The sequence below is a fragment of the Mustela erminea genome, chromosome 16, assembly GCF_009829155.1.
Source record: "Mustela erminea isolate mMusErm1 chromosome 16, mMusErm1.Pri, whole genome shotgun sequence".
NCBI classification, from domain to species: domain Eukaryota; kingdom Metazoa; phylum Chordata; class Mammalia; order Carnivora; family Mustelidae; genus Mustela; species Mustela erminea.
The window spans coordinates 7,956,808-7,983,582 of NC_045629.1; the positions used below are offsets into that span (position 1 = coordinate 7,956,808).

The 26,775-nt window shown below is 42.5% G+C and overlaps 1 protein-coding gene across 1 annotated transcript; it reads left to right on the forward strand.

The window, feature by feature from the left end:
• The first annotated feature begins 22,696 nt into the window (after window positions 1-22,696).
• SOX17 (SRY-box transcription factor 17) lies at window positions 22,697-25,095 on the forward strand. The gene is made up of 2 exons (XM_032316476.1): window positions 22,697-23,200; window positions 23,806-25,095. Exons 1-2 carry the CDS (start codon window positions 22,894-22,896, stop codon window positions 24,717-24,719), a joined length of 1,221 nt encoding a protein of 406 aa, XP_032172367.1. The 5' UTR covers window positions 22,697-22,893; the 3' UTR covers window positions 24,720-25,095.
• The last annotated feature ends 1,680 nt before the right edge of the window (window positions 25,096-26,775 follow it).

The window sequence follows — 26,775 nt, forward strand, 5'->3', positions numbered from 1 at the left end:
ACTATATTCACCATTAATATGTGAAATTGATTAAAATGAAAGTTTAAAATGGGTAAAACTCAGAAGAGAAATGCCAAACACCCGTAATAGTATGAAGGCGTACAAAGTGATTATTTTATATTTAGTAAAGTGAGGTTATTATAGTGCTTTATAGCTTGAATGTTTATTTTGTTACAGTAATTTCCACTAAAATTGAAAATAGAGACATTGTTCTTAGAATTCTTTATCTCCATTCATTCTTTACAGCAAGTAACAAGTACCAGTGGTTTAAATGTAGAAATTGTCCCCCAGCTACGGCTACTGCCCCTCTTCCTGGGATTGTCTTTTATATATGTTAATTTCCTAAAAGCACAAGGTTATTTGCATTCAGAATGTTAAAGTTACCCCTAGGTAAACTCATTTAAAACAGTCTTGATTTTCACAGCCTTTTTTTCCTTTTAAAGTTTAAGGATCCCTAAGGCAAGGCTTCAAGCCCAAGTCCCGTCTTAAGAACCATCTAGGTGAGAATTTCCTTGGTTGCTTGGTAAAAATGCAGATTCTGGGAAGTTACCTCAAACCTACTATACCCCCAGGTGATTTTATGCACACTAGAATGTGTAGGTTTAGAAATATTTTACTTCCCTACTTCATCAGAGAGGTAGGAATTTTGAAATCTCATTGCCATATGGAGAATTACAGAACCCTAGGATGTGAAAAGTGAGAGGCACTCGAGAGTCATCTTGTGTAACCTTCCCATTTTATGAAAGAAGAAACAAGATGATTAGCCCAAAGCCATACATCTAGTCGGGGGGGAGGCCAGGCAAGATGGAGCTTAGGTGTTCTAGTGCCCAGAGCTGTGTCCTGCCTCAGTGGGGCAGAACTAGGTTGATTGGGCTCCTCTCTGGCGTACATACCACGTCCATCCACCATATGCTTGAATCTTGAAACTTAGTTCTGCATATAAATATGCTAATCCAGAGAAGAGAGGAATGAAATAGCACAGGGAAGGGGTCACTGTAAAGATGGTATTTTTACATTTTCTCCGCCAGAGCTTGTCTATATCCACCAATATAAATTTAAATTTGAATATGTAGTCTCTAAAAAGCATTTCATGCTGTCTCTTAAAATATTATGTACGTGTGTGTAAATAAGAAAGCTTACTTCTATATTTGTAGAGAACGATTTCTCCTTTTCTTGTTGGGCACTTGTGACTCCCCATTAAGAATTTTCTAAATGTTGAGGTTCCTCAACAAAGCAATTTCATAAGATAATTTCCTCTGTTTCCCTCCCTCGTCTCTTGTCCCCTCTCCCTCTCTCCCTGTCTGTCCCGCTCCTCCTCTCTTTCTCCTTCGTTCTTTCGGTGCTGGAAACTGGCCAGCAAGATTATTTATGGCTCTTAGTTCACATCACACCTTAATAATAAACAGGAGCAGTTTTCCTTTGTTTTCACATTTCAACAGCACGGTAGTTACCATCTGGCTCCCATCCGAAATCTCTCTCCAGGTCTAACGTGCTGTGCCGAATATATACATGATTAACCAGTACAATACGTGCGGCAAAGAAACCAGGTGAGAGATTTATTGATTCTGGCTGAAACAAATTGAAAAGTAACCTTGAACACTTTGTGAAGTCCATAATGGGTCCCACAAATCAACTCTGGAGCCGGTTCAGCGTGTCCATTAGTTGAGGCAGAGTCTGTGTTTGATCTAACTTAAGAAAGTAATTCCAATGTAAAAAGTAGGTCAAAATGGTGACATTCTAAAAATGCAAGTTTTGTTTGTTTGTTTGTTTTTTGCCACAGAAAAAAGCATTTATTTCAAATAGAATTAATGATTTTTGGTAAAAGATGACAATTTTGTTAGATATTTGGGGGGTACCTCCTACTAATGAATACTTTGTGATCATTTGTGGAATGAATAAATGTCCCCAAGTAAAGCTGATTACAAGTAAAACTCAAGGACTTGGACCTTCTAGAAAATTTCTCTGCCTCTAATGAGTCAGAATTCAAATTGAGATTATAAACTAGAACATACAATTACTGAATGTAGTTGATATTACAGAACAGGATTTTGCTCTACTGATATTCACCTCATTTTAGTTAAATATGTTATCTGACAACATTAAGAGGGCTATGTCTTCTGAAATTAACTATAAGGTTAAAATTCTGAGTCATCAGATCAGCTTAGAGAATAATGATTATTATTAAACCCTCCTGCACCAATTAACTACGTAAAATCAATGGAGAAGCTGCATGTATCTGAGCACATATGAATAATTAGGATGATAGAGACACGATTTCTAACTCAAATTTTTCACTGTAGATGTTTTTGTTGGTTTGTTTTGTTTGGGGACGATAAAAGGAATATATTTTTCCTTGGACCTTAAATTTTATTTGTAATGTTCTCCAGTTTAGGCTAGGAATTATCTGGTTCTATAGCAGTAGAGACTTTCATTTTTAAGGGAAGATCATGAGTTGGTTAAAGTGAGTACAGGCAAATCATCCATTTAAGCTACCAGGAAGTCTGATTCTTTGATAAGGCTGCAACCTCCCCTTTTTCCTTGGCAAAAATAAAAGTGACTAAGTTCCCCCAAAGTGTGGGGTGATAAAAGAACGAAAAATGGGTAGAAGTTCTTTATTCTGACTGTATTATACTACCTGTTTTGGTATCAAAAAACCCCACAGATCAAAACTGAAGAGTAAGCCTTTGGTTTATTGTTATCTAGTAGATGAACGCTCACTGTCTGTTCTAATAAATGTTTACAAACAGAAAACTTACCACAATCATTTTTAGAAAAATATTTCTCTTTGAGGCCAGAAGGACAAATAAGATGTTTAAACAGCAGCTGGGAAAATCATTTGCTAACCTTCAGTGTGATAGGATGAAGCCGACCTGACCCACAGCGACGATGTCTTGCTTTGCAAGGAAACGGCAATGGACTTGGGCCCAGTGAGAAATCTCAGCAATTTCCACATCAAGGCATATTGCCACTCAAGCTCAAATTTGAAAACCCTCTGGTTAGTATGCAGTTCCATTCGAACAAAAAAACTATTTGGTCATTTTGAGTTCTCAGAAAACTAAAGAAAGCATTTTTTTTTTTTTTTTTTTTTTTTTTTTGCACAGAACATGGTCATATGCCTTTTAAATCCATTTGAAAAAATGTTTTATCTTCTTATGTAAGAATATGACATATTGACTATGGATGAAAATTTTCTCCTACACAAATATTTTTCAAGTTCCTCAAATTGGCAACCTTATCTAATATCACTGAACATTAAGCTAATTTTTTCTGGAATATTTTTATCAAATCCCAAAATGAACAAGTGAGAGAATACCCGGTAAAAAGACACAATCAACACATATTATGGAAAAGGAAAAGGGTTGTATGTTGAAATTTTTTTTCTCATCGGGGTGCCAGGGTGGCTCAGTCCATCAAGCATCTGACTTTGGCTCAGGTAATGATCTCCTGGTCCTAGGATCAAGCCCCAAGTCTGGCTCTGTATTCATCAGCAAGGAGTCTGCTTTTCCCTTTCCTTCTGCCTGTCCCCACTGGCTCTCTGTCTCTGTCTCTGTCTCTGTCTCTCAAAAAAAAAGAAAAAGAAAAGAAAAAAAAAATCCAAACTTATTTATTACTCGTGTCATTTCCAAATAATTTTTTAAAGTGTCCTTATAAATTAAATAACTTAAGGTAAACATCTTTTTTTTTAAGATTTTATTTATTTATTGCCAGATTGAGAGAGAGAGAGAGCACAAGCAGGGGGAGCAGCAGGCAAAAGAGAGGGAGAAGCGGACCCTCCAAGCAGGAAATTGGACACAGGGCTCAATCCCAGAACCCCAGGATCATGACCTGACCTGAAGGCAGATGCTTAACTGACTAAGCCACCCAAGTACCCCATAAACTTACCTCTCTCTCTCTCTCTCTTTTTTTTTTTTTTTTTTTTTTTTAGCATTCATCAGTATTTTAGCCATATACTTTAAATGCCATATAATCTGAGAAAGAGAGGGTAAAAACTCATTTTACCCATTCCTGGCAAGGTGGAAAGAGAGAAAACACCTCATTTACGATTTTGAGGTAGATTTGTGCAATGCTTTGAGCAAAAGCTCTTTCAAAAGTATCTCTGGGGTGCCTGGGTGGCTCAGTTGGTTAAACCACTGCCCTTGGCTCAGGTCATGATCCCAGAGTCCAGGGATGGAGTCTCGCATCAGGCTCCCAGCTTCCCGGGAAGTCTGCTTCTCCCTCTGAACTTCTCCCCTCTCATGCTCTCTCTCACTCTCTCACTGTCTCTTTCAAATGAATAAATAAATAAATAAAATCTTTTTTTAAAAAAGTATCTCTGAATTCAAGTTGAAAATAAGACATAAAATAATAAATCATGTTTAAAATCAAACTTGTCAGATATTAAAATTATCCTATGACTAATCATAAATCAATCAGTTTGGGGTGCCTGGCTGGCTCAGTGCATTAAGCCTCTGCCTTGGGCTCAGGTCATAGTCTCGGGGTCCTGGGATCGAGCTCCCGCATCAGGCTCTTCGCTCAGCAAGGAGACTTGTTTTTCCCTCTCCTTCTGCTTGCTTCTCTGCCTACTTGTGATCTCTCTCTCTGTCAAATAAATAAATAAAATCTTAAAAATCAATCAATCAATCAATCAGTTTACATTCTAGAACATTTTCCTATTAACTACTGTGAGAGAAAAAATAATTCATTTACTGCTAATGTGGAAATGTGTCTGTTGGGTGGGTGCAGAGAGGAAGACAGAAGAAATATCCTGATTGGTGTTACCCAAAGTGACTGTTATCTTCTAATCAGTTTTCAAGTTCAAACAAAACTTTAAATATCTGTGTCTTTTACAGATTGTTTCTGACTTGTAATATTTTAAATAACAGCTTTATTGTGGCACAATTGACATACTATACCATTCACCCATTTAATGGGTACCATTCTGTGATTATTAGTAAATTCAGAGTTGTGCAATCATCACTTCAATCAAGTCTATAATATTTCCTTCACCCCCCAAGAAACCCTATACCTTTAGCCATCACCCCCTTATTCCCTGTTCCTCCAATACCCCAGCCCTAAGCAACTGATCATCTAATTTCTGTCTATGGATTTGCCTACTCTATACATTTCATATAAATGAATCGTGCAATATATGGTCCTTTGTAACTGGCTTCTTTCACTCAGTATAATGTGTTTTTAAGGTTTAATGTCTGACTATAAGAAGAAAACCCTTTCATCCGGGAATAATTTTCAACTCTTACAGGAGAGTTACTAAAATAAAGCTTGTACAAAAATCCATTTATTCCATATCTAGATTAATCTCTTGTTAATCAAATGTCTAAAGGGTTTCAAAGTCCTTTACTGCAGCAATACAACATTTAAAAAATTATGTTACATCTATGTATGAATGCTCTGTGATTGCTTATAAATAATTTGGATTGCCATTTTGAACCTTCTTAGTATTACTTGAAATTCCAGGGTTAAGTCAGTGGTGGAAATGTATTTGATACAGACCAATTGATTCTTTTTGTATGTGTTCAGAAATACATGAAGGCTTACACCTCTAGCAACTGAAATGAACTGAACATACAAGAAATAGGATTTAAGAAACCTGAGAAGATGCTTCTTTTTCACCATTCTTATCAAATTGCAATTACAATTAACTAGTATTTATTAGGCACCTTACCTTGTGCCCCAAAGTGGTTATAAAAGTGGCATAAAGAGGAAGATGACTGCCGTCCAATTTTAACAAAAATAACCAAAATAAAATTTAAAAAACAACCACCATCACCACAAAAACTAAAATCCCCAAATAAAAAACAAACAAACAAAATAACCAACTGCAGGATACCATGACCCGCACTGTCAGTATAATTTTGGAGAATAGCAGGGCACTGGGTGAGCTCAGTTGGATGAGCTTGTGATTCTTGATCTTTACGCTGTGGGTTTGAGCCCCATGTTGGGTACTTAAACAAGTAAATTTCTGAAAAATAGTTATGGAAGGTATAATTAATTCTTTCTGGGAGGAATACTCTATGGGAATCACAGAAGGGGATGTCCCTGAAGAAAACTTTGAGTCATAATTCGGCAAAAGGCCAAAGATGGCAAAGCTACATCTGTTTTATGGAAAAAATGTGTAAGATAAAGAAGATTGTCCCCTCTGAAGTTTCCTTATTTTACAAACAATCAGGGCCTAAGAACGTAAGATACGTTTTTTGCTTGTTTGTTTTTCAGGAACAATAGTACTCAAGGTGCCATATATTTAAGTTAGCATGTGTTTTGGTTTTCCTCTGTGTTGGAACAATTCTATTGCATATCATTAACACTTCACTACTTTTAATATGTACGTGGTATTCCTCCTCAAGAAGAGGACCGTGGGAGATACTGCTTCCAGCATGCTACCCTTGCAATCCAAGACGGTAAGCTTAATTTAGGATACTGTGTTACCACATTAGTCTATGGATAGAAAGTATCATCGCAAAAATATTGCATGAAAAGCATGTTGACCTCAATCTTCAAGCCAGGCTGGAGTGCTCACAGTAATCTAAGGCAACCAAAGTCTTTCCAGCTGTGGGAGAATAACACAGGCTAACAAGAACGTGGTAAAATTGGGCTCTTTATATGTGGGAAGCCATGTTAACCGTGTGGAACAGTAAAAAAGCATAAATTGTGGGATCAAAGGATCCAATCCTTCCTAGATTTGTGACTCTGGGTGAGTCATTTTATCTCTTTGAACTTCATTTTCCTCTTGTGGGGGGAATAAAAAAGGAAGCAGTTAGAATACTTAACCGGTAGGGTTATTTTGAAGATTAATTTGAAGTATGTAAATAAAAATACTTTGCAAAGTGCTGTATAAATATTATTATATTTTGCAAAACAACAAAGCACTTTTCCACATTCATGTGCTTTAAAAGCAATTACCCCCCCTTTAAAAAAATGAACACATACCAGAGGGGAGATGGGTGGGGGATGGGTGAAATAGGTGACGGAGATTAAGGAGTGCATTTGTGATAAGCAGTGGATATTGTACTGAATTGTTGAATCACTGTAATGTACAGTTGACACTAATATTACACTGTATGTTAACTAACTAGAGTTTTAAAGCTTTTAAAAAATTAAAAAATGAACGAACATACCATTTTAAGTATATTATGTGAGTCCGTTATATCTGAAAATAAATGTACAAAAGAAATCATTTTTAACCTTTGTGTATTAGTCTATGGTATAACAATTTTGATAGCGTCACAATTTTAGATATTTTCCTTACAGACAGTTCTTGCTCTAAAAGCCCTGAAGACACTTGCTGAAGACTGGCGTAGAGAAAACCTCCTGATATGTGAAATAGTAAAACAAGATAATTTGAAGATTATTGAATAAGATCATTTGAATTCAAGAAAACTATTTATAAAGAAATTTAAAATGGAGGGAATACGATTAGACAATTTAAGCATCTTTGGGACTATAGCTAATTGCAACTTAGGATGAAAAGAATTTTGGATGAATAGGTCAAATGCAATTTTCCATCAATCAACAATTTCAAACCCTCTGCACAAAGGCCTTAGTATGGTAATAATATGAAGTGATAGAACCAACAAACTAACAAACAGTGTCATAAATGGAGGGCTTTGTAGCAGTCAGATTTCCAAGTGAACTACATAGTTAGAAGTCAGGATAAGTGGGGGAAGGTGTGAAGAGTTTGTCCAAAAAGCCTGAACTTCTAAAAATTTATTTTTATTTACTTTTTTTAGAGAGAAAGAGTGCATGAAATGGGTGGGGGGCAGGGAGGAGAAGCAGACTCCCTGCTGATCCCAGGACCTATGAGATTAGGACCTGAGCTGAAATCAAGACTCTGATGCCTAACTGACTGAGCCACTCAGACACCCTAAGTCTGACCTTATTAGAAAGAAGCATAGCACTTCACAAGTCATGGGGTTATTACATGCCATCTATAGGAGAGGCACACTTAGGCACCTGTGAGGTTATAGCTCTAAATGCTTTAGGTAAAGGACTGCATCCTTTAGTTTTGGCTTCTGGTATATATAATTATTATGTATGTATATACAATATAATAAATTAACAGATTTATATATAGATGTATATATAAATATAATAATTTATATAGATGATGTGTAGGAGTAGTACAGTTAATAACGTGGTTTTCAATTTGGCAGCAGGAGAAAGAATTCAAGTCTGTGACTCAGAAGAAAACGATTACAAGGTTAGGTTAATCTAAAAGGTCCAACTCCCCCTTTCCTCTTTGCTGGAGTTTGCTTTCCAGCCTTTCTCTCCTACACCCACACGAAATCAGAGAAGCTGAATGTGTTCACATGCAAACAGCCTCATTGTTCCGCAGTAAATAATGTCAGGAATCGGTGGCTGATTTGGTGGTTATTAGCAATTAAAGTTTTCATCTAATTTCACTTTTATCATCAGTTTGATAGCTCCTTTAAAAAAATTAAAGAAGAACTAGGAACCCAAAATTGCAAAGAACGATAAAAGGGCTACTGTTTGAAGCCCCAGGCTTTCTGAGAGAGGCTCTCCTGAGGTCTGTGCCCTTTCCTACCTGGCAGGAAAGGCAAGCAGAGATCTGCAAGTAAGCAGGAAGGAACCGTAGCAGTTTGAGAGTTACGGAAGTTGTAGGACAGGGACAAAGGACAAAAAATGCAAACATGTATTTTGCATGACTTTGTTATTTCATTTTTCTAGTGATTTAGGTTTATTGTATTTTGAAAGGATCAGTGTGTGACAGATTGGGAATGAAGGAAAAACCTGATCCTTCTCCACAGATAGATCGAAAAGCTGTGCTTTAAAAGAACGTTTCATTTTGGGGCTCCTGGGTGGCTCAGTGGGCTAAGCCTCTGCCTTTGGTTCGGGTCATGATCTCAGAGTCCTGGCATCAAGCCCCGTGTTGGGCTCTCTCCTTGGCAGGGAGCCTGCTTCCCCATCTCTTTCTGCCTGCTTCTCTGCCTACTTGTGATCTCTGTCAAATAAATAAATAAAATCTTAAAAAAAAAAAAAAGAGAACATTTCATCTATGGAGTCATTTTCTCCCTAGAAACAGTGCCCTGGGCATAAAGAGAGGGGGCGGGGAAGGGGTTCCTGTCCTCAGATCTCCCTGTTGTTTGCTGTGGGCGTAGGGGTCTTTCTTAGTCAACCTGCAGGTGGCTTGGTAGAGATTCCTTCTTCCCAGCTCCTGGCTCCAGGTGATAGCTGTGGTCTCATCCCCTCAGCAAACACCTTCAAAGAGTTAGCTGTAGATATGAAGTGAGCAGGAAGACTGGCTTTCTCCAAACACAGGGAGATTGGGGTGGGGGGTAGGTGAAAATCATATTCTTAATCACAAACAAACACAATTAACTGACAACTGGATTAAGATACCTAATCAGTCAAAATTATTTAGAGGCTCTTATAACCATCACCCTTCTTTTGAAAGTTCTTAGTTACTTTGTGAGATAATACTCTGTTAATGAAATACATGTCCATAGGGAACATTCCTCCTCTTCAAGTGACATAATGAGGCTTCAATAGAAGAAATAAAAACTCTAAGGGGGAAGAGTGTTTTAAAGAAATGATAAGACGTGAAAATGCATAGTAAGAAGACTAACCAGCAATCCAAAGTGTTCCCAGTTTTGGTCTAACAGAAGGCATAGGGAAATCCTCTAGTGAACTCCACCCCAGGCGATTTTTCATGCACTTAACAAATCTTGTAGAGTTTCCATGATGTGCCAGTCGCTAAGGGGACAGCGGAGCCAGCAATGCACAACACAGATAACACTGCAGGGAGCTAGCATTTTCATGGGGAGAGGGAGAGATGGTAAACAAATAAACATAAAATATGATGGCTGCCAATAATAAAATTATAAAGCAAATTAGAGAACAGAGTGTGACAAGTTTGAGGGGGAGACCGCAGACATCGGCTATTTTAGGTAAAATGGTCTCACATGCCACTGAATGAGGGAGCTCACCAAAGGAAAATCCTGGGGACCTTGGTTCCATGCAAAGGGAAGAGAACGCAGGCTCTGAGGAGGAAGAAGCTTGGCTGATTTTAGGAAGGGTGAGAGACAGGTTGGCCGATGGAGGCAGAGAGTAATGAGAGGTGGGAGTAAATAGGTAAGGGCTAGTTTATGTGAGATGACACAGACTACATGGGATACCTACCCATTGGTGATTATATGTGATGCTTGAGCACTGATGATTATATGTGATTGGTAACTGGTGAGTATATGTGATGACCGAGCACTGGAAATGTTCACCACTAAAATGTACCCAAATCCAATGCTAGTCAAGAATGTTGAAAAGTACTTACATTACTCATTTTTATAAATATGCTATTGTAATAGAATATTATATAATCATTTACAATTATATATAATTGGCAAAATCAAATTAGCATAAGCCCTTCAACAATTAAAGACTCAAACTGCTTAAGAATAGAAGTTTCGGGGGCCGCCGCCCTTTGCGCTCCCCCGCGGGAGTGCGGGGCGGAAGGCTGGCCGGCGGACGACGTGGGTGTTAAGCGGCTGCCCTGGCGGCGGAGGCAGAGCGACTTGCCGGCGGCGGAGCCCGAGCAGCACGCAGGGCCAACTGTCCTGGCGGGATATGAGACACCCGTCATAAGCTCCGGAGAGTTGGCCTTCCACAGAGACCAGCAGAGGAGTGGGCCAACATGAAGTCCAGTCCTGCCATCCAAACTGCCATTGACCTCACAGTGAGGGCTGCAGGTGTTGGAAAAGGCAATGGGAGTGATGTTAAAGTACAAATAATGATGAAGAGCCAGATCGTCTTTTTCTGTTCTGCTTCCAGAAACTGTTGGGACCTACCCAAATACTATGACCAGTGCCCATTTTTTTTTTCTGGTTCCATACATCATTTTTACAAAATAAAAGGCTTTACCTTCCACGGAACCAACTGGATAATCCACATAAAAAAATAAAAACATGGAACATCTATCGTGAAGAAAAAAAAAAAAAAAAGAATAGAAGTTTCAATTTGAACAACTGTCCTAAAACTCAATTGGTATGTTAGAAATGTTTTGGAAGTCTCATTACATGCAATGACCAAACCAGTTAATACATATGCATATGATTAATATTTGTTACATCATTCGTGCCCAAGATCTTTGCTTAACTAGACGCTGATCCTTCCAGCTCTAGGATGTTTGATCATCATGTTTTCTGAAGAAATAGCCCAGTAGGACTTTCCTCCTTTAGTTTTGGGAAGGGAGAAGAGGCTTACCAAGCAGAGAAGAGTCTGGTCTGTGCCCTGGGCTGTTGGTTGCATTTGATCTTGCACCTGCTCACTGTGGATTGCAGGATGCCAACAGTACAGGTCCTGAGCTATGCTGAGAGAAAGCAGCCATGGAAGATGCAGGTTAGGGAAAGGCTGAGCCTGGCCTAGAGGCTCCCTGTTTGGCCTTCATTTTAATATAGTTCCACCGAACTTTCTCTCTCATGCTGAAGATGGAAATGACTCATGGGAATTCAATCATGCATAGAAGCAGTGTAAATGAGATTGGTCAACCTCTGCACTTTGGGCAAGTCATGGAATCTGCCCTGTTATGCATTATTTTCTTCATTTAAGATCATGAAGAGTAATGTCTGTGTGGGCGTGGCTGACAGAGGGGAGAGGCAATATATTTATGAAGTATTTCTTCAAAGCAGCCACAAATTCTATTAACACTTCTGGAAAATGATTATTTAATGTTTATTCCCCTTTCTTCCTTACAGGTTTTTTAAAAAAGACGTATTTACTTATTTCGGAGAAAGAGAGTGCGTGCATACATGGGGCGGGAGGCAGAGAGAAAAGGGGGAGGGGAGAAGGAGAGAATCTCAAGCAGACTCCCTACTGAGAGCAGAGCCTGTCATGGGGCTTCACCCCACGACCCCAGGAAATCATGACCTGAGCCGATAGCAACAGTCTGATGCCTAACTGACTGAGCCACCCAGGTGCCCCACTTCCTTATAAGTTTTAGTAAACAAAATCCTACTAGGTCAAGCCAATCTCTAGTTTTGCTTTAGCTTTGACTGAAAACCCAAGGAATATATATTTTTTAATCTTATCTTTAAGTAACCTCTACACTCAATGTGAAGCTCGAATTTACAATCCCAAGATCAAGAGTCTCATGCTTTATGGACTGAGCCAACCAGTCACCCCTATTTTCTTGGTTTTATTTTTTATTTTATTTTTTTTAAAAGATTTTATTTATTTATTTGACAGAGAGAGATCACAAGTAGGCAGAGAGGCAGGCAGAGAGAGAGAGAGAGAGAGGGAAGCAGGCGCCCTGCTGATCAGAGAGCCTGATGCGGGACTCAATCCCAGGACCCTGAGATCATGACCTGAGCCGAAGGCAGTGGCTTAACCCGCTGAGCCACCCAGGCACCCTATTTTCTTGGTTTTAAAGGTACAATCCTGTAGTTCCAGAAGTATGGGTGACCTCATTCAAAACAAGCAAAACCAAATGCCTTATAAATTTTGTTTCTAATTTATTCTTGAAGAATTTGTTAGCAAGTAAAGACAGTAAAGAAAACTGATATTATATTTTATGGTCACATTTTATATGTTATGAAGAATTTTAAAATAAATTTTTTTAAAAGATTTTATTTATTTGAGAGAGAGAGAGGGTGTGCACAAGACAAGGGAGGGGCAGAAGGAGGAGAAGCAGGCTCCCTGCTGAGCAGGCATCCTGTCATGGAATCAGTCCCAGGACCCCAGGATCATGACCTGAGAGGAAGGCAGATGCTTAACCAAATGAGCCACCTAGGTGCCCTTAAAATAAATTTAAACAATTATTTCTTTCCTTTGGTTCTAAACATAGAAAAGTAGAGCCCTAGTGGAGATGTGCGCAGATATTTATGTGCCTGGAAGCCAAGAAAAGGGGGGCCAGGAGCAGGCAGGTAGATCAGTAGGAAGACTGATTACAGTGAGCAAAAATGCTAATATATTGAGGGTAATGAGAACCGGGTTTCTTACTCTTGGAAAAGGGATTTTCAAATATGGAAAGGGAGTGGGCAAACAATAACTCTGAGATGTTGGACTGGCGGTACCTTCAATTAACTCATGGTTTTAATGGATTTTAGAGGTAGATAAAGACACAGTTGTAGATACAAGTGTGTATATATATGTATACATGTGTGCATGTTTCCTAGCTCAGTCTGCTGAGTGTATGTAGAAGCAATGATATCCCAGTATTGATGAGAGCCCAGATCCTGGTTTCTAAAGCCCATCCTCCACTGAAAGATGCTCTTGACTCCTTGGAGAAATGACTGAATCAGGACAGAGGCAGGAGAAGATTAAAATGATCCTGGAATATCCTATTATGCTAGAAAGTAAGGAAATAGTCAAGATTGATAAGGGCATGTCAAAAGGATACAGGAGCCAGCTTGAAAGGTGCCCAGAACTTTGACACCAAGTCTTTGCTGGCGAAATCTTCAACAACTTGAACACCCAAACAAATAATATTAGTTTAGGATGACTAACCATTGAATAAAGAAGGAGTCCATCCTGATATAAATATATAAACAAATAAATAGAAAAAGGAAAAACTTCCATATAGTAGAAGGAATAATGGGGATAGAAAACCACCATTTTTCACCCATCTAAGTGGATGCTAAGGCAAGTAGGTGGAGGTTGGATGAGTAGTAGGCTATTAGCATAATGGTAGAATTCCCCTTACCAAAAAATACTTCAGTTGCATAGGAGAAAATGATAATATGTAGATGGAAGAAATGAGCAGGTATCAGTATTATTAGGTGATCAAGGCTAACTCACCAGTGATGATAGAGTCTGACTTCTAGCCTCCCTTGTCCTGCCCCAGAAGAGCATGTTACCATTTCGGTAATTTTCTTGCCAAGAATGCATGAGCCCATATCAGACATACTTAGTTGTAGAACATCTTTTTGGAATGAAATCCATGTCTCCTTCAAAATTATGAAGGTTATAAGAACAGGAAAGACTAGGAATCGAGGAACTACTTCAGATAAATGTGAAGAGGTTATGATAACTGAATGGGATGTGTGATCCTGGATTGAATGTTGGACCAGAAAAAAAGAGACAGACTTTGTTGGAGCAGTTTGCAAAATTTGAACTGGGCATGGGACTTAGATGGTAGTAATGTTAAATGTTTGGTAATAAGGTTAACTTTCTGATTTGTTTGGTTAGTTGGTGGTTATATGGGAGAGTGTCCCGTGGAATATTTAGAATGAGTGAGAAATCATGTCACAGCTTGCTCTCAACTGGTTCAGAAAAGGGCTAGTGACATATACATTCATGTCTATTTTTAGTACATAAGATCTAAAATAATACATGGATATATTACATTTTTACGTAACATCTATAATGTATTGGTATATTTTAGTATGTTAATGGTAACTAATATATATATTATATATTGTTCTATACATTGACACATTTTTAGAAAGGGAGAGTGAAATAAATGTGGGGAAATGTTTTTATTTATTTAGATAGAGATGGAGCAAAAGAGATAAATACTACCAAAGTGTCTCAGTGAAGATGATGCAGTTCTTTATACTATTCTTGGAATTTCTAAGTTTGAAGTTGTTTCAAAATAAATGATTTAAAAATATACATTTTTATACATATTTTATATTATACAAGTATATATATATAGCTGTATAAGTATACAAATGTGTGTGTATATATATACACAACTATAATTAACAAATACTTTATATATGTTCAACATTTTATATATTTGTTATATATTTATATATATTATATAACAAATGCATATATATATATATATGCTACTTATACAACCATATATAAGTGTGTGCATGTGTGTGTGTGTGTATATATATATATAAATATATATATCAAATGCTTTCATATATTAGTGTAACATGTGATATTTCCCATGTAAGACATTTCCATGTTTCCAAATTCTAACTAGGGTAATTGTATGGAACTTGGAAAAAAGCAGATGTGGGGTATATAATCCCTTTCTATCCTAGGATTCTGTAAATGTCAGGTGAGTTCCAGGGAAATGCTATGTGAAAATGAAGTATTGAAAGAGTCATCTATTGGTCTCCAAATTCCGGTTTTAAGTTAACTATTGAAACAACCTATTAGCTCTCCTAAAATAATGGCTATCCAGTAAATCCATAGTCTTAGTTCATAAAAACAGCATCTGCTTTGTCCTGGAATCAACAGTGAGACCTCCTGCACAGTAATTTGTTTAAAAACAACACAATACAAGATCTTTTGTTCTAAAAACAGCAGCATTCCATTATAGACCAAAGCAGTACAGTCTTCTGTATAATCCCTACTTCCATTTTACTCAAATTTGCTACATATATATAAATATATAAGTAAATAAACAAATTAATATATTTTGTATAAAGAATCTTCTTTAAATGCATACATACCCAGACATTCATGGATACACACACACACACACACACACACACACAAACACACGCACAGTTTCACTCAGCACTTAAAAGTGCTTTCACTTTGTGAAAGTCTTGTGACTTTTGTTCTTATCTTTACCTGGAAAAGTTGGGAAGACATGAGGTATTATCCTCTTCTTTTTTTGAGAAAGCTGAGCATGAGACAGTTTAACAGACTCACTGTTTACCTGGTGGCAAGTTACTGAACAACCACAACTAGACTTTAGAATCTTTTCATTGTAGTACACTCAAAGATCCAGGCAAGGTTTGTGCATTGGTGGGTTACTCTTCCTTTAAATATACGTGTACCAGGCATAGTTCTCAAAATTGAACTTTGTCTCTGTGACTTTGGGAGAAGAATCTAGACCTACTCAGATAAGTACTGGTTGCAAGGTATCTCTTCGCATTTCACAGATGTTCTAATGGAATACTGAATGTCTTATGATTCTAAGTATTTTTTTCTTTGCCACTCTTAACACAACTATAGAAAGTTTACATGCATACAACAAAGATATTTTTTACTACCAAAATTAAAATGTTCATATTCACCTGTAACTGGAGGATGCACAATAGTTTATAGAACTCTCTAAAAGTTTCTGCGAATGTAATAGACAATTTTGATGAAAGCAGGATAATGTTAGTTATTACCAGTTATAATAATGCTACAATATTATGAAATTCCCTTAATTGTTTTTTCTTGAAAACATTTCTTTAGTTGCTACAGTGAATTTACCTTCAGTATTATGGTAGCTCTTTAAAATGTATCCAACATGTCTTCATATGCCGGCATGCATTAATTTAAATTTTATTATTATTATTTTATTACTAAATACCTGTGTAACACTATGTGCCAGGCCCTATTCTAAGCAGTTTATGAACAATTAACTCATTTTCATGGATACATAGCTGATAAACTATAGAATGTGAATTCAATCCCAAGACCTTCAACTCCCAAATCTGTACTCATAACTAATGTACCAGGAGGCACTGAGCCTCAGACTTAGGGGTGCTAGAGGATTATTTGGTGATTAAAGAAATAAATTATTCTCTGGTCTTTTAGATTGGTTTGGAAGTATTAAGCAAATTACCCCATGGCTCTGTGTCTTAATTTTCCACTTCATCAAATAAAACTGATACTTGCCATCCTTTGCTCTCCCAAACAGCAGTGAGAATGAAGAGACTTTACCTAGCTGCTACCTTTATGTTGTTATGCCTTAAAGACTTGGTTAGGGGCGCCTGGGTGGCTCAGTTATTAAGCTCTGCCTTCAGCTCAGGTCATGATCTCAGGGTCCTGGATCAAGCCTCGTATCACGTGGTCTGCTCAGTGGAGAGCCTGCTTCTCCCTCTCCCTCTGCTGCTCCCTTCGCTTGTGCTCTGTGTCTGTCTCTCTCTCTTTGTCAAAAAAAAAAAAAAAAAAAGGCTTGGTCAGCAGTAGGTCTGGAGACTAATAGCATAAACCTTAAACATGTGACAAGACCCCAAGAGTTTCATATAATTAACTGAGTCTCTTTTGGTCTAATATAATGGAAGTACAGGGGCTGAGCTTTGAAGACCTCAACTTCCTTGCATTTGAACTTTATCCCCATGTAACTTTGAACTGTTTTCATTTTTCTAGTGGAATTAGAATGTGTTCACAGTACACAAATATAATACTCAAATAATGCTTGTTCAATAATTCTCAGAATAAATGAGATGTCTGCTTGGGCTTAGATTATGTGCTCTAATAAAAATACCAAACTGTAGATCTTCCAAATGAAAATGCTTTCTCATTACAGCCCTGCATCCTGGTATTAAGGAAATGATCATGAGGGCACCAGAAGCTTCTGTGCAAGAATCTTAATCCTTCTCAACCTGTCTGCTGTCATTAGTTCCTACAAACACCATCAGGCCCTTCACGGGTTGGAGACATGACACGAAAAGAAATTCAGACCAAGACCCACCACTGAGAACAAAGGCAAACAGGAAGTCTAAGCATCCATTCTTGTGTCCCCTAGCCTTGCTCTGTCTCAGTCTCCTTGCCTAAAACGTGGGGACTATAATAAAGACTGTGTACTTCCAGAGCCTCTGTGAGAATCAGGTGAGTGAATGTATGTGAAACTTCTTTCTCTACGATTATGAAGCTATAAATACTCAAGGTTTTGGCTGTGCAAAATGCCTCAAGATAGAAATTTGCTTATGCCTTATAACCACCTGCGAGTATGTACATTCTTGGGCTGCACTTCCATGCTGAATGGGTTCAGAAAAGCAACAGGACCAGAGTTCATCCTCAGAAGAGGTGAGAGTTCAGGTGCTCAGTGACTGGAGACGAAGCTGATGAAGGAGAGGGTGAGAGAGAATAGTGCAGGCCTTAGAGAGTAATGACAACGTTTTTGGCAAGGTCTAATAAATGGGAGAAGAAAACTCAGGCCACAGAGGTCCATGAAAGACTGACTGCCACGGAAATCATCAAGGATTCCTGATGCTTTCTCTTCTGCTTAGAAACATTGGAAGCCAACTCAGGTGCCCATTTCAAAATCTGACGAGCTTATGGCTGAGGTTGCATAGAAGAGTGTCAAGAGAGGCCTGTCCTATGACCTATGTTCTATGATCAATCCCATGATCACAGAACACACACCTTGCCCTAACCAGCCACCTGCCCAAATCCAGCCCTGCTGACTAGGGAAACTGGGCAAGCCAGAGTTTTCTAGGGGGAAAAGAAACTTCTTAATCTCTACTAGAAAAAATAATCTCGGAGTAGTTGGCCTACAGATGTCGGCATCCCCTTTAAAAGCCAGGAACAAATGATCACAGGAGAACAGGCCTAGAACACCCAGCTGGAAGTGAATAAATCAGAGGAAGACTAATGGTGCTGCATTGTGAATTCCTCCAAGGCAGGGGCCGTGACTCTGGTGGGAGTGCTAGTGTTCTGCTCATTGTGGGCTTGGTGCTGATAACACGGGTCAGTTGAAGATACAGCTTTACCAGCAAAGCCATGGCCTCTTCTAGAGTGTGAGGAGGGTGGGAGTAGGTTAGCAGAAGCGGATGCATAGAAGCCATGCCGCTGTTGAAAATCCCTTTAAAGTCGCAAGGCAGATATGAAGGGGACAGCAGGATTGCGTGCGCACAGAAAACGGAGAAGGAGCTGGGCTGCCTTCTCCTTTACCCCAAAGGCCGCCTGCCCTCCAACCCCGGGGAGTCTGAAGTTCTCTCTGCCGGAGAATAAAGGGAAGGAACCCACACTTCAACCAGGACCACAGCTGGGGCTGGGGGTGGGGGAATCTAAGAAACACCCCCGCGGACGAGTTTCTGAGCAGGGAAGTGGACCGGGAACAGCGCATTTCCTGCTTCGCCGGTGCAAACCCCAGGCGGAGCCAAGCGGGAACAGGGTTACGACCAAGGAGTCACCAGCTGCCAGGACGCGGTTCGGGGGCGCCTGCAGAGGTCCGCATACTGGGGAGGGATTCGGACGGAGGGAGTTCGACAGGGCGTGAAAGCAAAACACACGCCTCCCATCCTCATGCATAACATCCGCCGCCAAAGCCCCTCTCGCCATCCCCTTTTTCGGCTCCCGCACAGCGGAGGGGCTGGGGCCGAGAGCAAGGTGCCACGTCCGTGGGGCTCCGACCCTAAGGACCTAAGGAGGGATGGGGAGGGGCGGTGGAGTGGGTGGCCACGTCTTCCGGGCCACTCGGTCCTCCCCACCTCTTCCATCCCGCCCGCGACCTTCGACCTCGCATCCCGGACCCACGGGGGACAGGGAGGAGACGCGCAAGGTATCGAGACTCGCGGCGCCGCCGCCGGGTCGGCGCCGGGGCGCGCGGTGCAAATCGGCGGCATCCGGCTGCGCAGCCCTACCTGGGAGGTGCGGAGCCTCGGGGGCGCTCCGCCGCCGCACGCCGCCTCCCGCCGGGCTCCCGGGGGCCGCCGCCGGCGCGCGATTTATAAATGCAAAGGTCTTATTGTTGTGCTTTGTTCCAGGGATACCATTGTCTATTCATCGGCGGGCCTCCGCGGCGTTTTCCCTGGGTTTGAGGCGCGCATTCCCCTCCCCGCCCCCAAAGACTTGCTCTCCAGAGCCAACCCGGATCTGTCTGGGTGCCCACGGCCTTCCCTAACGACTTGAAAGTCCTTCGACCGGCTCCCGCTTCCCGAGCACGGAAAACACAAAAGCCTGCAGGAAATCACCCAGTCTTCGCCTGCTCACTCGGGGGCCCGGGAAAATGAGCGGCTCCGACTCCCCTGGGTCTGAGCCACAGCTCGTCACCTACCCGGGTTAACTTCTGCGCCCGCTGGCCAAAGGCCCCAAGTGGCAGCGGGCACAGCTTCTTGCTGCGCTAGTCGCTTCCTCGGCCAGCCTTTCGAGCCTCGAGTCTGGCCTGGGGACCGCGAGTGCAATTAGTAGCCAGGAACCCAGAGATCCTGGGCTGTGCGGTGCAAATGCACCCGGCCGGCTACACGAGACTCTTACTCGCGAAACTTGTTTGTCGTCCCACCCCGCCCCCGCCCGAATCCCCCGCGTAAATCTCTCGTGTTGAGAAAAGCAAGGCTTGCAGGAAACCACTCCGGATGTTTGCTGCTTTTCATGTGGCATTTGTGGCGGGCTCTGATAACGTCTAGAGCTCGACTTCCAACACCGCGTTTAGTAAAGAGCCCGAAATAGAAGAGTCCACACACACCACGGACTGGTCTGCGGCGCCGCAGCCCCCAACGCCCTCCCCCCCCAAAATACCTGACAAGTGAATTATCAGAAGAATTTAAATCTAGGTAACGGTAGGTAAAAGGGACTCGTCTTAAAAAGGAACCGTAATTCCCAACTGGCAAATACAAGTAAACTACTATTTTATAACTGCCAGGGAAGGCGTTCTAAGAAGTGGGGGAGGGACGCAAAACCTGAATATCCCACTCCATCCTGTGGATGCTGTGCTTTCACCTGAGTTCTCAGTAATCTTACCTGACAACAGTCAGCAGTCTGTCTCCAGGAACACGTGCAAATGATAATGGAGATCTCCAGGTTGTATCTCCCATCAGCGCCTCTCTGCATCTCTCCTTGGAATGGTGTGGGCCAGGAAGAAGAGGATGAAGAAAGTGTAAAAGGGTAAATCCATGCATAGACATTTTTTTGGATTCACATTCGGATTGAATTTCCTGTACCTTATTTTATTATTATTATTATTTACAGGACTAATCAAGTAGATTAATATAGGCAGATAAAATGGATTCTGGAATGGGCATTGTTTTTGTTTGGTTTTTGATCTCTAGTCAAACGAAACTCCTGTTCATAAAAACTTTTGCGCTGGTACAAAATCTGCTTTAAGATCTTTACAAAGATATTATTACCTAGAAGAATTAGAGAAGATAGCCAAGAAAACAAGGAGCAAGACGCTATGGGGTGAATTTGTTCTCTCTACTCCTATAGTTTCCTTATTTATATAACAATTTGCAAAGCAATTATGCTTAATTTTCAAGCCTATATTTATTTCAGAAAAAAAAAAGCTTTAAAGGAAAGGTACACAATCAGTTGAATTTGTTTAAGATCAGCTACTTCAAAACTACCCATTAAAAATAATACTTGTCTATGATTTTCTTAAGGAGATTAATTTTTTTTTTTCTGGGTTGAACCTCAGAGACCCAGAATGTAGAACCACTTAATTTATCTTGTGTGTGAAGACTGGCTTCTAACTGTGAGGGGGGGCAACCCACGCTTCACAGATCCTCACAGAGTCAAAGTAAATTTGGCTTAAAACCAGTGTGAAGGAGTTTTTTTGGGGGGGAATAGCAATGTCAGAGAAACTGAAGGCCAGAGGTTCCCTAAGACGTTGTGTTTCTTTGTTTTTATCAATGCCACCAGTAAGCCGACTTGATAGCATACTTTGTTAATCTAGTTTTACAAAAAAGTTGTAGCATTTACCTCCCAAATCCCAGATGTAAACCTTTGCTTGTCATCACACCTTCACAGTAAACAAAGAAAATCTGTTAGGGAGATGGATGTATTAATTTCTTTGCAAAGTTATGAAATTATGCAGAAATGGCTGAGTTAATTGCCTTAGAAAACAGAAAAACACAAATACACAAGCAAAACAGCCTGGTTTAGTGATTAGGAGCTCAAAATCAGGGCAGACTAGTGGAGATGAATTCCACTCCCCGATGCTGTGACCTCAGGAAAGTTCCTTAATCTCACTGGGTCTTAGGATCCTATCCTGTAATATGTAACAGTGTCTACCTCACACAATTATAAGGATAAACTGGCTCGCTAAATTTGGAGGGCTGTGCCATGTAAATGCAATGCCAGGGTTTGTTTAAAAATCCCACTGAAAAGGTTTCAGTTTTAAACACAAGTTGAAAACTCATCCAGATTTTCATTTCAGTCTGAAGAAAATTATAGAATCCCATAAGAGCTACAGTTACGTTGTTGAGCAATGGGATAGCTCTTTTCCTCCCTTAGAGGGACTTTAAGATAAATATTGCTGCTAGTGTTACCGCATTTTAGAAATCAAAACTAAGTCTTGCCTCTTTTACTGAACACACCTGAGAAACCTTTTATGTTTATCACACATTTCATGCACAAATTTTCAAGGGTTGCTTCCTTGTTATGAATAAAGGTTTTAAATTCTTCAGGATGACAGAATAATGGCTACAGGATGTCATTCTGTATTTAACCTTGTTTTAGAAATTAGAATTTACCCTGGACATAGCATTTTGAATGTAGTATTAAAAGCAAGTTGAGTCCCTGGGGAGACAATGTATTTTAAATTTATTATCAACAGTATCTACTGGGTTCGCTAAAATACACTTGAAGAAGTCACCCGTGGGGTTCCCTGAAGGTACTTAAGTCACCCCCCTCGAAATGAAATCCTTAGCTCCCATAATAGTGTATGCTCAAATGTTACCTTACTCTTCCCACCTAATATAAAAATCTTTCTGAATATGGTATATACATACATAGATTTATTCTTTTTAAATAGATGCATAGTACCCAAATTATAGAAATATCATATTTAAGGGGGGAAAAGGTGTATGCTCTGTGTGTTCATCCGAACTATCGTGGCCAAGTCCTTCTATCCGGAGGTACAGGCAACATTCCAGAAGGTTTTTCAGGAGTCCCCTTTCCCGGGTCGGAGGGAATGTGGCGCCAGAGCCCGGCTTCAGCCAGTTTTCCCGGGGGCAGGTGTAACCTTGGGCGCGGAGCCGGGGGGAGGGGAAAGGGCGGGCGTGGGGTTGAGCTGAGACTTGGGACTCGGGCGGCTGGCTGGGCGTGGGCCTAAGGACTCTCGCCCGTCCCGCCCCCGCCACTCCATTGGCCACATCAGTGCAGAAAAGGGCCCGCGGACCCGGGAGCCCGCAGTGTCACTGGGCCGGCGGGGACGCTGTTTGCGGCTGGGACTGGCCAGGAACGTCGGCAGCGGTGTAGAGCCCGGGACACTTGGGTAGCCCACGGGGCATCTTTGTCCCTCGCTCCCACCCCCTCCCCCGGGTCGGGGGAGGCGGCGTGTCCGGCGGAGGGTTGTGAGGCGCGGGGCAGGGCTGGAGCGCCATGAGCAGCCCGGATGCGGGGTACGCCAGTGACGACCAGAGCCAGACCCGCAGCGCGCTGCCCGCGGTGATGGCCGGGCTGGGCGCCTGCCCCTGGGCCGAGTCGCTGAGCCCCCTTGGGGACATGAAGGTGAAGGGCGAGGCGGTGGCGAACAGCGGGGCGCCGGCTGGGCCGGCGGGCCGAGCCAAGGGCGAGTCTCGCATCCGGCGGCCGATGAACGCTTTCATGGTGTGGGCTAAGGACGAGCGCAAGCGCCTGGCGCAGCAGAACCCCGACCTGCACAACGCGGAGTTGAGCAAGATGCTGGGTGAGTCCGAGCTCAAGACCAGGGCGGTGGAGATCGCGAAGCCGCTTCCTTGAACCTGGGAGGGGGTGCTGCCTTGCCCTCGAGGCCACTGATGTGGTGCCTTCAGGGCCCTTCCCTGTGGCCCTCGGTTCTCCTCCCGCATCCCCTCTCCCTACTCTCCAAACGGTCTGCGTAGTCGGAGCCCGGGTAACCAGGGTGACCGGGGGCGCGGTTACAACGGCTCCGGGGAGGCGGCTTCCCTGCGCGTCTGGGCCACCGCGCGAGTATCTCGGGAACAGAGCGGGTTTGGTCCTGCCCGTTGCCTCATTACTCCTCCCCGAGTGGAGGACGTTTTCAAGTCCTTGAAAGACAGGGAATGGGTGACCTGGGAAGCCACTTCTTAGAGGCTGAAAGAGAGGGAGGGTTGCCCTTAGAGGACCCAAGATGTCCTGTCTCCCGCAAGTGTTTGGACTCCACTCAGTCTCTGGAGACTTGCACTCCTTAACGTGCCCTCTTCGCGTCTCTAATTGCTCAATTAAAAGTTGGAGGAGAGAGGTAGGGCCTGGTGGGGAGTGGGAGCTCGGACAGTAATCCCGGCGCCCCTCCACCTTCCTGTGCCTATGCAGGTAAGTCGTGGAAAGCGCTGACTCTGGCAGAGAAGCGGCCCTTCGTGGAGGAGGCCGAGCGGCTGCGCGTGCAGCACATGCAGGACCACCCCAACTACAAATACCGGCCGCGGAGGCGCAAGCAGGTGAAGCGACTGAAGCGGGTGGAGGGCGGCTTCTTGCACGGCCTCGCCGAGCCACAGGCCGCCACGCTGGGCCCCGAGGGCGGCCGCGTGGCCATGGATGGCCTGGGCCTGCCCTTCCCCGAGCAGGGCTTCCCGGCCGGCCCGCCGTTGCTGCCCCCGCACATGGGCGGCCACTACCGCGACTGCCAGGGACTGGGCGCGCCTCCGCTCGACGGCTACCCGCTGCCCACGCCGGACACGTCCCCGCTGGACGGCGTGGAGCCAGATCCCGCCTTCTTCGCCGCGCCGATGCCCGGGGACTGCCAAGCGGCCGGCCCCTACAGCTACCCACAGGCCTCGGACTACGCGGGGCCCCCGGAGCCGCCAGTCGGCCCCATGCACTCCCGTCTAGGCCTGGAACAGGCGGGCCCTGCAATGCCGGGCCACGTGGCGCCCTCCAGCGCCCTGCAGCTGTACTACAACGCGATTAGCTCGCCGGCGGCGGGCGGCGGGCGCGGCTTCCCCATGCAGCCGCAGCAGCACCCACCCGGCCCCGGGCAGCCGTCGCCCCCTCCCGAGGCCCTGCCCTGCCGGGACGGCGCGGACCCCAATCAGCCCGCCGAGCTCCTCGGGGAGGTGGACCGCACGGAATTTGAACAGTATCTACACTTCGTGTGCAAGCCCGAGATGGGTCTCCCTTACCAGGGACATGACTCTAGTGTGAATCTCCCTGACAGCCACGGGGCCATTTCCTCGGTGGTGTCCGATGCCAGCTCTGCGGTATATTACTGCAACTACCCTGACGTTTGACAGGTCCCCGATCCGATCCAGCCTGCAGGCCAGAAGCACAGTGTTACACACTTCCTGGAGGGGCTAAGGAAATCCTCAGCCTCATGTTGTTTTGTTTTGTTTTTAAGTTGCCTAGGCATATAATTTATGGTAATTTATTTTGTCTGCCACTTGAACAGTTGGAGGGAGAAAAATGTGAGGTCGTGTTTTAAGATTTGTTCAGATACTTGTTTCCCACAGTTGCGTTGTGAAAACTCTGTTTACCAGTTCAAGATCACCAGTTTTGAATGTGTCCCAGAATAACTTGATCCATTTTCTGAGAATTTATTGATCAAAAAAACATTTTGTCCTGGGTGTGTTTTCTCGATCTTTAAAAAAAATAAAATCTGGAATCCTACTTTTTCGCTCTGCAAGTGCCTCTGTCACCAAAGCCAATTTTTAAGATGAAGGTTAAGTATTGGTAGCATTGGGAACATTTTAATGATATTTAATATATAGTTGCTGCAGATTTCTTGTTCTCTTATATTCATAGAACTAAATAATCCGAGGATAAAACCTAAAAATGAATGTTGGATATCTAAGGTTTTGTTTTTTGCAAGGTAGAAAAACCTCGGGGAAATGAACCTATGTTACACATTTCAGTGATCCTAGTTTCTAAAAAGTAATGGTTAATCTTAACACTCTTAAGTATTTTCAATTTTCTTATATTTTTTTTCACCAGAGGAGAACATTTAAGGAATTTGAGTTTTCTAGTTTGAATCTTGAGACTGAACTAAAGAGGTTTGGTTTTTTTCTTTGTCTGCCTTTCACCAGGAGTCATCTGTACACTTCCTCTCAACACTGAGTTTGCCAGTCCTCACATGTCTAAACCTTGGGAAGTAGTGTTGCATGGTTAAAAATAATCTGAACGAATTATTCACAGGAATTAATAAAAAGAAAATGTGCATTGTAACCTTAACTTTGAAGGAAACTCTGCTTCTGAAATTTTAATAAGATGCTCTCCTATAAACTGGGTACCTGGTGCATTGCATTTCCTGACAGGAGCAGTTCTTAAGCCTTGGAGAGTCCCGGTGATGATTTGTAGCTAGTGTGCTTTACAAGTGCAGCTAAAGCTGCAGCACTCAGGTATCACTATTCTGCCCTTGTAGGGAAGAAACCAAATCACAGGTTGTAAAAGTGAGGGTTTAGGGGCTCCTGGATGGCTTAAGCCTCTGCCTGCTGCTCAGGTCATGATCTCAGGGTCCTGGGATAGAGCCCCATGGTGGGGGGGGGAGTCCCTGCTTGGCAGGGAGCCTGCTTCCCCCTCTCTGCCTGCCTACTTGGGAACTCTCTCTCTCTCTCTCTCTCTCTCTCTCTGTCAAACAAAGTGAGGGTTTAGTCCCTGCTGTGTGCTGCAGTGGTAACTGCTGTGTCCCTATCCATCAGATTTTGCAGATTGAGACATAATGGATGACTTCTAACAAACTTTCCAGTGCCAGGTGTTTCGGTCAAGGTCATTTCTGTACCAAGTTGGAGCCTGATCAAGCCTGTAAACTGAGATGCTGCTTTCCCCCTTTTGCAAGTGAGGAAAGGAGGCACTGGAGCCCTCACCTGCCACATATGTGGTGAAAACTTAGTGTTAAAAATTCTTAACACTTTCTTTAAAATTTTTTATTTTTAAGAAATCTCTATATCCAAAGTGGGGCTTGAACCCACAACCCCTAGATCAAGAGCTGCATGCTTTACTGACTGAGCCAGTCATGCACCCCAACAAGTTCTTAAAACACACTCAATCACTGTTTTCCTTCATGCCAGGGTATATGTGTGGGCACCGGGGGACTGGCATGCTGGTGGTGAGAAACTATAATTCTTCATACTGATAAACACTATAGAGAAAAGGGAGGGGTAGGAGAATAGCTTAAAGAATTTACCTTGGAGAGAAATATCTGAGTTGAAATGATTGGCTGGGAAAAAAAAAAAAAAAAGGACTCTGTGTTTTCTTGAAAAAATGGCAAGGTGTGTTTTTCAGAGGGTGTCCCTGGATGTTTTTCGGAGGGTGTCCCTAAAATGTTTGGGACCAAAAGGACCAGTAAGGAAA